At 56.0% G+C, this 13,372-nt stretch overlaps 1 protein-coding gene across 1 annotated transcript in view; it reads left to right on the top strand.

Annotated features, from left to right (window-relative positions):
- Positions 1-13,372, top strand: part of MTSS1 (MTSS I-BAR domain containing 1) — a 320,701-nt gene that overhangs the window by 259,935 nt on the left and 47,394 nt on the right. The window contains exons 8-9 of the mRNA XM_066578922.1: positions 4,618-4,725; positions 4,948-5,045. Of these exons, the coding sequence (XP_066435019.1) occupies positions 4,618-4,725; positions 4,948-5,045 (206 nt within the window). The remainder of the gene's footprint in view (positions 1-4,617; positions 4,726-4,947; positions 5,046-13,372) is intronic.

The raw sequence follows: 13,372 nt of genomic DNA, 5'->3' as shown, positions 1-13,372 counted from the left end.
AACGACTGGATAGAAAAATGAGCCTAGCTGCTGCATTTAGTATGGATTGGAGCGGAGCGAGTCTAGTGCGGGGAAGGCCGATGAGTAGCGAGTTGCAGTAGTCAAGCCGGGAGTGGATGAGCGCAACCACGAGCGTCTTTAGCGTGTCCGTGGTTAGGAACGGACGTATTTTAGCAATATTTCTGAGGTGCATGTGGCATGTTTGGGCCAGAGATTGGATATGGGGGGCAAAGGAGAGGTCAGAGTCCAGTGTGACCCCAAGGCATCGGGCATGCCGTCGGGGGGTTATGATGGTGCCAGACACTGGAATGGAGATGTTGAGGGGAGGTCGGTTAGAAGGTGGAAAGACAAGGAGGTCAATTTTAGGGAGGTTTAGTTTGAGAAAAAGGGAGGACATAGTGTTAGAGACAGCGGACAGACAGTCGGTGATATTTTGGAGGAATGGTCCAGAGATCTCACGAGAGGAGGTGTATAGTCGGGTGTCATCAGCGTAGAGATGGTGTTGGAGGCCAAATTTGTGGATTGTTTGTCCGATTGGGGCAGTATAGATAGAGAAAAGAAGGGGACCAAGGACCGAGCCCTGGGGTACCCCGACAGCGAGAGGAAGTGGAGAGGAGATAGAACCAGCAAAGGAAACACTGAAAGAGCAGTCAGAGAGGTAGGAGGAGAACCAGGAGAGAGCAGTATCCTTTAGACCAATAGAGCGGAGCATAGTGAGAAGATTATGGTCAACAGTATCAAATGCAGCAGACAGGTCAAGGAGGATGAGTAGGGAGTAATCACCTCTCGACTTTGCAGTCATCAGGTCATTTGTTACTTTTGTAAGGGCAGTTTCGGTCGAGTGTAGAGAGCGGAAACCAGACTGGAGGGGGTCGAGGAGTGAGTTGTCAGAGAGAAAGCGAGTAAGCCAGGAGTAGACCAGGCGTTCCAGTAATTTGGAGATAAAGGGGAGGTTTGAGACGGGTCGGTAGTTGGCAGCATTAGTCAGGTCCAGGGTTGGTTTTTTAAGCAGAGGGGATATAATGGAGTGTTTGAATGAGGAGGGAAAAGTGCCAGAGGTTAGGGAGAGGTTGCAGATTGTGGTGAGGTGAGTAATGAGAGCTGGGGAAAGGGAGCGGAGGAGGTGAGAGGGGAGAGGGTCGCTGGCGCAGGTGGTAGGGCGGGCAGCGGAAAGGAGCCTGGAGACTTCTTCCTCTGTCGTTGGTTCTAGCGTAGATAGTGAGTAGGTGCTGGGTGCAGTGCTGATGAAGCTGGGATCGGGGCTAACCATGCAGCTTTCAGAGATTTCTTTTCGAATGTGGTCAATTTTTTTTCTTTGAAATAGGCAGCTAGTTCTCCAGCAGTCAGGTCTGTCGCAGGGGCCTGTTCCTTGGGGCTGAGGAGGGAGTGGAAGGTCTCAAAGAGTCATTTGGAGTTGTGGGATAGTGAGGAGACAAGGGAGGTGAAGTAAGCTTGTTTGGCATGGTGAAGGGCTAGGTTATACATTTTAAGCATGAATTTGAAGTGGAGGAAGTCTGCAGGCAGCTTTGACTTTCTCCACAGCCGCTCGGCGCACCTAGAGCACCGCCGGATGAAGAGCGTTTGGGACGTGAGCCAGGGTTGCCGTGGTCTGCGTTTGACGGCTCGAGTCACGGGTGGTGCCACTTCATCCAGGGCACGGCTGAGGGTGGTGTGGTAGTATTCGGCTGCCAGGTGAGGGCAGGGGAGGCGAGAGATGGGAGATAGGGAGGACTGAATAGTTTCGGCAAACTGTTTAGTGCGGACAGACTGGAGGTTCCTAGAGGTGCGATAGATAGGAGGGTCAGGAGAGATGCTAGGGTGCCTGATGGAGAAAGAGAGAAGGTTGTGATCCGAGAGTGGAAGTGGGGAGTTAGTAAAGTGAGAAGCAGAGCAGAGACGGAGGAAAACTAAATCGAGAGTGTTACCATCTCTATGAGTGGGGGAGTCAGAGATTAGTGATAGGCCAAGGGAGGAGGTAAGTGTTAAAAGCTGGGAGGCAGATGAGGAGCTGGGGTCGTTAGTAGGAATGTTGAAATCACCAAGGATGAGGGTTGGGATTTCACAGGATAGGAAGTGGGGGAGCCAGGCAGCAAAGTGGTCTAGGAACAGGCGGGTAGGACCTGGGGGGCGGTAAATAACTGCGACACGCAGAGGCAGTGGGCGGAAGAGTCGCAGGGTGTGGAAGGTAAGCGAGGGAGCTGAGGGAATGACCTGGAAGGTACAGTTTGGGGAGAGGATGATGCCTACTCCTCCACCGCTTCTGTCATCCGATCTGGGGGTGTGGGAGAATTACAGGCCATCATAGGACAATGATAAAAAGAACCCAAAATAATACATTACCTAATAGCCGCGGTCGGGGTCCTCCCGCTGGGCTCCTGCTTGTAGTCCTCAGATGGCTGTGATTGGTTTATCAAGCACTGCCTTGATTGGCTGAGCTGCGGCACTTGAGAACCACTCAGAGCCATCACTTCCTGCAGGCGGGTTTTGTTTACTGTAATGCGGCTGGGGGTTGTTTTCGGAGTAGGGCTTCTATTTGAAGTTCCCCCGAAAAATTAGGGTAGGGCTTTCTAATCTTAAAGTCTCATTATATGAAAGCCGCGATTTTATGCGATGCTATAGAAGCGTAAGCTCCATAGGGAAACATGGACTTCAAATAATTGACAAATCACGTCTGTATAGCGCACACCGCACAGAGAAAACATCGCGAATGTGAGGGAACCCATTGGAAAGCATGGGCCTCACATACATGTGATTTGTCGCCCATGCGAAAGCAGCCTCAAAGCCCAAACATATAAACTACCAGCTGCAGCAGCAGAATGTTCGGAGTCTATATAATACTCTTCTGCTGCTGCAGCATTCCCCTTCCTTTATAGCTTCGTGATGTGATCTTTTCTATGTGATGAATAAGAGTTCTGCTGGGTCCCCTCGTGGGTCCGCCCGGGGGTGTCGCCGGGAAGGTCCGCCCGGGGGTGTCGCCGGGAAGGTCCGCTCGGGGGTGTCGCCGGGAAGGTCCGCTCGGGGGTGTCGCCGGGAAGGTCCGCTCGGGGGTGTCGCCGGGAAGGTCCGCTCAGTGTTGTCGCCGGGAAGGACCGCTCGGGGGTGTCGCCGGGAAGGACCGCTCGGGGGTGTCGCCGGGAAGGTCCGCTCGGGGGTGTCGCCGGGAAGGTCCGCTCGGGGGTGTCGCCGGGAAGGTCCGCTCGGGGGTGTCGCCGGGAAGGTCCGCTCGGGGGTGTCGCCGGGAAGGTCCGCCCGGGGGTGTCGCCGGGAAGGTCCGCCCGGGGGTGTCGCCGGGAAGGTCCGCTCGGGGGTGTCGCCGGGAAGGTCCGCTCGGGGGTGTCGCCGGGAAGGTCCGCTCGGGGGTGTCGCCGGGAAGGTCCGCTCGGGGGTGTCGCCGGGAAGGTCCGCTCGGGGGTGTCGCCGGGAAGGTCCGCTCGGGGGTGTCGCCGGGAAGGTCCGCTCGGGGGTGTCGCCGGGAAGGTCCGCCCGGGGGTGTCGCCGGGAAGGTCCGCTCGGGGGTGTCGCCGGGAAGGTCCGCTCGGGGGTGTCGCCGGGAAGGTCCGCTCGGGGGTGTCGCCGGGAAGGTCCGCTCGGGGGTGTCGCCGGGAAGGTCCGCTCGGGGGTGTCGCCGGGAAGGTCCGCTCGGGGGTGTCGCCGGGAAGGTCCGCTCGGGGGTGTCGCCGGGAAGGTCCGCTCGGGGGTGTCGCCGGGAAGGTCCGCTCGGGGGTGTCGCCGGGAAGGTCCGCTCGGGGGTGTCGCCGGGAAGGTCCGCTCGGGGGTGTCGCCGGGAAGGTCCGCTCGGGGGTGTCGCCGGGAAGGTCCGCTCGGGGGTGTCGCTTTTCGCAAATATATTGGCCCTGTATTGACTGGACCCAGAGACTATCCTTTTTGTTACTCTACATTACGCCAGTTACAGGTCTGCTAGCAACTTATCACCTGGCTAGCCAATACCTGGGCTGTATCTGGGTGATTGATGGCCTGGAGAGTATACTAGGGTGAACATCCAGTAGGATACAGGGTTAGGTTGCAAAGGCAACAAATGAACAATAAATCTCCTAAAGTCATACATACATTAAGACACAACCACGCTGCTATTGTGGAGTGCGCAGCAAGTCCATATGGATGCGCCATCCTGGAGGAGCAGGACTACCGCTACACCCTGATGGGCTGCAGGTGGTGCCTCATGTGCCGCTGGTGACAAGGACACCAGGGACACCCAGAACTAGAGAGGAAACAGCCAGGAAGGAGAGAGGAAACGTCTCCCTTTCTGAGGTGTCTTGCTGCCGTCTCTCCGGCTGTCACTTTAATTTACACCAAAGCAGCGAAGATGATTTCCTAACCTCGTCTGCCTCCTGACCGGACGGGCTGATGTCCCGGAAGTGGAGGCGACTGCTTTGTTCCCGGATGCTGAAGTCATCTTGACATTTTTTGAGCGGTGTATAAAGTCTATTGGAAAGTTGTAGACCTTTTCCTTTAATGGTGAAGGCTTCTCCAGTCCTGGTGATCGGCAGCAGTGTTGGGTGGGTGGAGGTCCCTGGTAGCCAGTCCTTACCTGGACAAGCTGGGCCTGACTGGCAGATTGTTGCTTCACCTTGAGACGCCATTTTGTCTTGTGAATAGGAAGAAGAGATTTCAATGTTGGGGGAGATCACTCACTTACAGACAATATCTGAAGACCTGAAGACCCTCACCATGGATCCACACAAGCTGCCTTCTGCTAGCGAGCAGGTAACCCCCAATGACATGTTACCTTCATGGCTGTGCTGTTAAATGCGTTCTGTTGCTCCCTGGTATCAGCCATTTCAGAGAACCCGACTATCTGGCATATCCTCATACCTTGTGGATATCTAAGTGACCTGTATACGGAGCGTATACATGCATGTATATAGTGACGGAGCGTCTTCTACCGCGTCACATTGATGGGATAATGAGATCTCTTTGTCTCGCCAGGTGATTCATGATCTAAAAGGCTCCGACTACAACTGGTCTTACCAGACTCCGCCTTCATCTCCGAGTACCACTATGTCCCGCAAGTCCAGCGTCTGTAGGTAAGTAGCAGCTGGTCTCCGTGGATAGTAAGCCGTCCATTATGACAATATGGTCTCCACCCAAATCTAAAGGGGCGTCTCCCATCTCATGGGAAGACCTGGGATGACGGAGGACTTCAGCCTGTCTGAGCGGCCATAGAAATCAATGGGCGTTACGCAAACAATGCAGCGCAGCTCCTGGGTTATGGAAAGCGCTGACGTAAGTCCCGCTATGGAAACTTCACTGTGGCAATTAAGGCTCTTGGAGCAAATATAACCTCATCACTGAAAAGGCCTTGACACTAAAAGAAAACTTTATTAATTTATAAGAATAAAACCCACTTCCTAAGCCACCAGGGCGGTTAACCGAAACAGACACAAACATATAAGCATTCATCTGAATGGAAGGGTGGACAATAGAATGAAAACAGAATACCCCAAGGTGTTACAGGGCATTGATAGTAAATGTAGCGATAATGGTATGACGCTGCCTATCAGGACAGTATGGAGCCAAATATGACTGACATAGTAACCAACTGATATAGGACAGATGTGCGTACTATTCGATCAGCAACTGTATGACCTCGTGATTGGGTTGCTGTAAGTATCACATAGTGGTCCTATGATGCCATATTGCTAACCCACGTATTAGTGTGTATTGCCACCCACTGAGATAGTAGTAATGGTCTATCCAAACCCGTAGTTCACTAATTAGTGTAAAAAGGGTTAATAGTCCAACAGCACCGTAATGTAACGCTGTGACTGAACTGGACTCGTTATCGCCCGGAGTCACTAAACTATCCTGATGGGCAGCGTCATACCATTATCGCTACATTTACTATCAATGCCCTGTAACACCTTGGGGTATTCTGTTTTCATTCTATTGTCCACCCTTCCATTCATCTTTCATTCAGATGAATGCTTATATGTTTGTGTCTGTTTCGGTTAACCGCCCTGGTGGGTTAGGAAGTGGGTTTTTATTCTTATAAATTAATAAAGTTTTCTTTTAGTGTCAAGGCCGCTATGGAAACTGTATCATTCCGGGCGCTCGGCTACTTCCGGCCACACCAGACACTTCTGACACAGCCTGGGAATGGAAAGACCCATTTAAGTTTGAGAAAACTCTCATAACTATTACAGGCAAGCCTCCTTTAGTCTGACAGTCTGGTTGCTAGGGATAGATTGCCTAACAACCAGTCAGGTCAGGCTACATAGCAACCAGTCTCTCCTAAATCTCTGAGATCTTCAGGATTACTTCTCAACTGGGGGCAGAGAAAGCCTGGCAGGACTTAAGGAGATTGCCCAGGGTTAGGAAAACATGGCTGCCAGGTGGTGAGCTGAAGGTTCATGGGCCTTTGCGCAAAAGTTCAGCTTGACCCCCCTCCCCAACCGCACCCTTTATTCCTGCATCACTAGTAGCCCATCGAGGGACGTTGCTGAGTCTTAAAAGATTACAAAACCCGTCTATCACCCTCTAAAAATGTATGTAGTCACATAAACAGATTATCTAGAAGATGACTTTTATAAGACAGCAGGCTTAGATCCGGCGGCTCTGGTACGCAGTCACCGTATAATGATCAGATTCCAGCTGGACTCAGTGATTACCCTGCAGTTACCCCCAGTGATCACAGGTGACAGCTTTCTCCTCTTTCTGGACCCAGTCCACCATAACATCTTCTTCCTGCACAGTAATAATGCCTCCCTTTGTGCCCCTCAAAGTAATAATCCTCCTTTATGCTCCACACCGCAATACTTTCACTTTGTGCCCCCCATGAGGTAATAATGCCCCTAAAAAGTAATGATGTCCTCCACAAGGTAATGATGTACCTCTGTACCCCATGAAGTTATAAAGGCCCCTCTGTGCCCCTACATAGGTACAGCAGCCCCTATGTACGCCAGCACAGATTTAGCGCCCCCCACACAGTTGTATTACACATACAAGTATACTGGCCTTTGACCCCTAACACCACAACTCTGCCCAGTTTCTCCATTGACCCAATGTGTTGAGTGCCCGTATGATGGGAAGACTTGGTGTGAGCAGTAATGTAAGTCAAGATACTGGCTAGAGTTGCAGCCTGGAGGTGGGGCTGCAGGGACCCCTGCGCTGATGGCCCTGACACAGTGGCACGGGGGGCCTTAGGGCCCCCCTGGCTTAGGAGCCTGTGATGGCTGCACTTCCTATAGTTGTAGCCTTATGACAATAGAAGCACACCCGTCCCAAGCCTGTGTATGGTACTTCAGCTCAGCCTCGGACACAGCCCTTAGCGGTGCTATTGCTGGCGGAAAGCAGCCATGTTTTCTAATACCCCTTTAAACCTTCCCCGCTGGGTCTCTGGATGTAGATCATGAGGTGTCTGTCGGGGAGGAAAAAAGGCATTTTCTGGGACTTTAATGTTACTGGTCTGTTCTTAGGATAGGTCATCACTGATCAGCCTCTCCACAGCGCCTCATCGTGGCTGTACGGGGTATAGCCGCTCAGTCATACTCACTTGATTCGGGGAGCACAGTAAAAAAGTCCAGGGAATGGTGCCTCGGTGTACCCATGGTTTACAGTACCCGGCGCGTTCATTCACAACATGGATTTTTCTGCTGTGGATTCCAAATCCGCGTCACGGAAAAAAGATGAGGTGACGTATCACTTCATGCAGAACCGTGCGGAATCCATGTTGGAAATTCCACACGCCGATTTTACTCGTAGACGAGGACTAAATGGGTGCTGGGATCTGGGCGTAGTCAGCGACTTCTGCCACACGATGAAGAAGTGGTGCGAGCCCTCCAGACAGCCGATGGACCGCCGTGGGTAAAGTCCGGGGGGACCTAGCTTGTCACAAGAAATGTTATTTTGCAAATTAACCTTTTCATTCCTGGATGCACCAGATGAGGTGATCCTGTCCTTGTGGTCCGCAGACCCCTTTACTGTGCATGTCGTCTTCCTGTCCCCCGCAGTGTCACCTCCCCCATGCACACGAGCATGTGTGTGCTGGTATGTAGAAGGCTCCTCCGAGACCTCTTATACCCGGGGATGCATGCAGTATCCCAAACCACCAGCCCTCCAATATTCTCTGCAGCTTCCAGGGGTTTTCTGGGACCCCAAAGGTTGAGTTACAGACAGGGATCCAGCGCCGCCTGCCGCTGCAGTGGTGATGTGGGTAGTCAGGTACGTTGTCCTGGCAGCGCCATGCAGAGATGATGTGCCCAACTCATGTGGGTAGTCAGGTATGTCCTCCTGACAGCACCCTGTAAAGATGATGTGCCCGACTCATGTGGGTAGTCAGTTATGTCCTCCTGGCAGCGCCCTGCAGAGATGATGTGCCCGACTCATGTGGGTAGTCAGGTATGTCCTCCTGGCAGCGCCATGCAGAGATGATGTGCCCAACTCATGTGGGTAGTCAGGTACGTTGTCCTGGCAGCGCCATGCAGAGATGATGTGCCCAACTCATGTGGGTAGTCAGGTATGTCCTCCTGACAGCACCCTGTAAAGATGATGTGCCCGACTCATGTGGGTAGTCAGGTATGTCCTCCTGGCAGCGCCCTGCAGAGATGATGTGCCCGACTCATGTGGGTAGTCAGGTATGTCCTCCTGGCAGCGCCCTGCAGAGATGATGTGCCCGACTCATGTGGGTAGTCAGGTATGTCCTCCTGACAGCACCCTGTAAAGATGATGTGCCCGACTCATGTGGGTAGTCAGGTATGTCCTCCTGGCAGCGCCCTGCAGAGATGATGTGCCCGACTCATGTGGGTAGTCAGGTATGTCCTCCTGGCAGAGTTGGCACTCAGCGTGGATTAGTTCTGCTTGTCTTGGTATTTCAGAACGATCCCCGGATCTCGATGCGTTTTTTAGATCTTGGAAGTCGCCTTTTATTTCATTAGAGGTCATTTTTATAATCCAGAACTCCAAATCTTCTGCTTCACTTTGCTCAGCGAAAGGCTTTAAAGGGGTCGTCCAGGATTGGAAAAACATGGCGGCTTCCTTCTCAAAACGGCGATGCACTTGTCCACAGAGGGTGTAGCAGCTAATCCTCATTCACTTCAGTGGAGCTGAGCTGCAATACTGGACTCAACCCGTGGAGCGGTGTGGCGCTGCTTTGGGTGGAGCGCAGTCATGTCTTTCTAAGGAACCCCCCCTTATAACCTATAGATATATGAGGGACCCTAGAATGGTGCACGTGTCCTTCATTTACTTTAATGAAGGAGATAGCGGAGCACATGGCTCCACGGACATGGCTCCACGGACAAGGAGTGGGGCTCTGGTGGCACATGCTGCAGTCATTCACTAGTGGAATTTGGGGTGCGTCGGTCCGAACGATCAGATTCCCCCTCCCCCAAAAGCCTTCATTTATCACCTATCCTGTAAATGATGAGATCCTGGCTGTTTGCAGCCACCACTAGGGGGAGCTCCACTGCTAATGAATGTATAAGTAGTATTCAGTATCTCCCCCGAGCGGTGGCTGCAGGCAAGGAGAATGTTCTACATTCAGGGGATCTGGAGCTCTGATAGCCGGCGAATATATTCTGAAGTTAGGCAGCACAAAACGTCAGACATCACCTGTTAGAGGCTCTGTCAGACACCCTTGCATGGACAGTCACGCCATGTAACACCCCTGCGAATATTGGCCCAATCCCAAAACAGGACGACTTTAAAATTTGAAGGAACTTTCCAATCCAGATCAGTACTTGATGTCGCGTGCTGGAGGTGAGGGGTGGAGCACGCCAGGGATTCTGTTATGCCCCACCCCCTCAGGAGCTGCTCGTGGCATGAAAAAGTATATCTCTTTCTTGAACCTCACTCGACTGTGGATACTGCCGCCCCCTATTGTGTGTTTGGTGCTCCTGCTGCCTGAACATTTGTGGAGTTTTAATTTGGTGCTTGCTTCTTCCCTCTTCTTTCCTGCACCCCCCTCTATCCCCTCCCCCCTCCTCCCCTCTCCCCCCCTTCCTCCCCTCCCCCTCTCACCCTTCTCCCCCTCCCCCTCTCACCCTTCTCCCCCTCCTCCCCTCTCACCCTTCTCCCCCTCCTCCCCTCTCACTCCTTCTCCCCTCCTCCCCTCTCCCCCTTCTCCCCCTCCTCCCCTCTCACCCTCTCCCCCTCCTCCCCTCTCACCCTCCTCTCCCTCCCCTCTCACCCTCCTCTCCCTCCTCCCCTCTCACCCTCCTCACCCTCTCAACCCTCCTCCCCTCTCACCCTCCTCCCCTCTCACCCTCCTCCCCTCTCACCCTCCTCTCCCCTCTCACCCTCCTCTCCCCTCTCACCCTCCTCTCCCCTCTCACCCTCCTCTCCCCTCTCACCCTCCTCTCCCTCTCACCCTCCTCTCCCCTCTCACCCCTCCTCTCCCCTCTCACCCTCCTCTCCCTCTCACCCTCCTCTCCCCTCTCACCCTCCTCTCCCTCCTCCCCTCTCACCCTCCTCTCCCTCTCCCCCTCTCACCCTCCTCTCCCTCCTCCCCTCTCACCCTCCTCTCCCTCCTCCCACTCTCACCCTCCTCTCCCTCCTCCCCTCTCACCCTCCTCTCCCTCCCTCCCTCTCACCCCTCCCTCCGTCCCTCCTCCCCCTCTCACCCTCCTCTCCCTCCTCCCCTCTCACCCTCCTCTCCCTCCTCCCCTCTCACCCTCCTCTCCTCCTCCCCTCTCACCCTCCTCTCCCTCCTCCCCTCTCACCCTCCTCTCCCTCCTCTCCCCTCTCACCCTCCTCTCCCTCCTCTCCCCTCTCACCCTCCTCTCCCTCCTCTCCCCTCTCACCCTCCTCTCCTCCTCTCCCTCTCTCACCCTCCTCTCCCTCCTCTCCCCTCTCACCCTCCTCTCCCTCCTCTCCCCTCTCACCCTCCTCTCCCTCCTCTCCCTCCTCTCCCTCCTCCCCCTCCTCTCCCTCCTCCCCTCTCACCCTCCTCTCCCTCCTCCCCTCTCACCCTCCTCTCCTCCTCTCCCTCCTCCCCTCTCACCCTCCTCTCCCTCCTCCCCTCTCACCCTCCTCTCCCTCCTCCCCTCTCTCCCTCCTCTCCCTCCTCCCCTCTCACCCTCCTCTCCCTCCTCCCCTCCCTCTCACCCTCCTCCCCTCTCCCACTCCTCTTCCTCCTTCCCTCTCCCCCTCCTCCCCTCTCACCCCCCTCCCCCTCCATTCCCCTCCCCCTCCCTCCTCCTCCCCCTCCTTCCCCTCCTTCCTCCTTCCTCTCCTCCTCCTCCCCTTCCTCTATCCCTTCCCCCTCCTCCTCTCCTTCCTTTATCCCTTCCCCCTCCTCCTCCCCTTCCTCTATCCCTTCCCCCCTCCTCCTCCCGCTCCTCTATTCCTTCCCCCTCCTCCTCCCCCTCTCTATTCCTTCCCCCCTCCTCCTCCCCCCTCTCTATTCCTTCCCCCTCCTCCTCCCCCTCCTCTATTCCTTCCCCCCTCCTCCTCCCCCTCCTCTATCCCTTCCCCCCGTCCCTCCCCCTCCTCTATCCCTTCCCCCCTCCTCCTCCCCCTCCTCTATCCCTTCCCCCCTCCTCCTCCCCCTCCTCTATCCCTTCCCCCCTCCTCCTCCCCCTCCTCTATCCCTTCCCCCCTCCCCCTCCTCTATCCCTTCCCCCCTCCTCCTCCCCTCCTCTATCCCTTCCCCCCTCCTCTATCCTTCCCCCCTCCTCTATCCCTTCCCCCCCCTCCTCTATCCCTTCCCCCCCTCCTCTATCCCTTCCCCCCCTCCTCTATCCCTTCCCCCCCTCCTCTATCCCTTCCCCCCCCTCCTCTATCCCTTCCCCCCTCCTCTATCCCTTCCCCCCCTCCTTTATCCCTTCCCCCCTCCTTTATCCTTTCCCCCTCCTCTATCCCTTCCCCCCCTCCTCTATCCCTTCCCCCCTCCTCTATCCATCCCCCCCTCCTCTATCCCTTCCCCCCTCCTCTATCCCTTCCCCCCCTCCTCTATCCCATCCCCCCCTCCTCTATCCCATCCCCCCCTCCTCTATCCCTTCCCCCCCTCCTCTATCCCTTCCCCCCCTCCTTTATCCCTTCCCCCTCCTCTTTATCCCTTCCCCCCTCCTTTATCCCTTCCCCCCTCCTTTATCCCTTCCCCCCCTCCTCTATCCCTTCCCCCCTCCTCTATCCCTTCCCCCCTCCTCTATCCCTTCCCCCTCCTCTATCCCCTCCCTCCCTACTCCTCCCTCTCCTCTATCCCGTCCCCCTCCTCCTCCCCTTCCTCTATACCTTCCCCCTCCTCCTCCGCCTCCTCCATTCCATCCCTCCTCCTTCCCCCCCTCCTCTATCCCGTCCCCCTCCTCCTCCCCTTCCTCTATACCTTCCCCCTCCTCCTCCCCCTCCTCTATCCCGTCCCCTCCTCCTCCCCTTCCTCTATACCTTCCCCCCTCCTCCTCCCCCTCCTCTATCCCGTCCCCCCTCCTCCTTCCCCCTCCTCTATCCCTTCCCCCTCCTCTACTCCCTTCCCCCCTCCTCTATCCCTTCCCCCCTCCTCTATCCCTTCCCCCCTCCTCTATCCCTTCCCCCCTCCTCTATCCCTTCCCCCCTCCTCTATCCCTTCCCCCCTCCTCTATCCCTTCCCTCCCTACTCCTCCCCTCTCCTCTATACCTCCTCTCCCTCCTCCCCTCTTCACCCTCCTCTTCCTCCTTCCCTCTCACCCTCCTCTCCTCCTTCCCTCTCACCCTCCTCCTCCCCTCTCATCCTCCTCCCCTCTCATCCTCCTCCCCCTCCTCCTCCTCCCCCTCCTCCCCTCTCACCCTCCTCCCCTTCCCCCCTAACCCCTCCTCCTCCCGCTCCCTCCGCCTTCCCTCCTTCCTCCTTCCCATCCCTCCTCCTCCCCTTCCTCTATCCCTTCCCCCCTTCTCTATCCCTTCCCCCCTTCCTCTATCCCTTCCCCTTCCTCTATCCCTTCCCCCTTCCTCTATCCCTTCCCCCTCCTCCTCCCCCTCCTCTATTCCTTCCCCCCTCCTCCTCCCCCTCCTCTATCCCTTCCCCCTCTCCTCCCCCTCCTCTATCCCTTCCCCCCTCCTCTATCCCTTCCCCCCTCCTCTATCCCTTCCCCCCTCCTCTATCCCTTCCCCCCTCCTCTATCCCTTCCCCGCTCCTCTATCCCTTCCCCCCTCCTCTATCCCTTCCCCTCCCTACTCCTCCCCCTCCTCTATACCCCTCTCCCTCCTCCCCTCTCACCCTCCTCTCCCTCCTCCCCTCTCACCCTCCTCTCCCTCCTTCCCTCTCACCCTCCTCTTCCTCCTTCCCTCTCACCCTCCTCCTCCCCTCTCATCCTCCTCCCCTCTCATCCTCCTCCCCCTCCTCCTCCTCCCCCTCCTCCCCTCTCACCCTCCCTCCCCTTCCCCCCTAACCCCTCCTCCTCCCGCTCCCTCCACCTTCCCCTCCTTCCCATCCCTCCTA

Source organism: Eleutherodactylus coqui, chromosome 9 (genome assembly GCF_035609145.1).
Source record: "Eleutherodactylus coqui strain aEleCoq1 chromosome 9, aEleCoq1.hap1, whole genome shotgun sequence".
NCBI lineage: Eukaryota > Metazoa > Chordata > Amphibia > Anura > Eleutherodactylidae > Eleutherodactylus > Eleutherodactylus coqui.
This window is presented reverse-complemented; position numbering and strand designations above follow the sequence as displayed.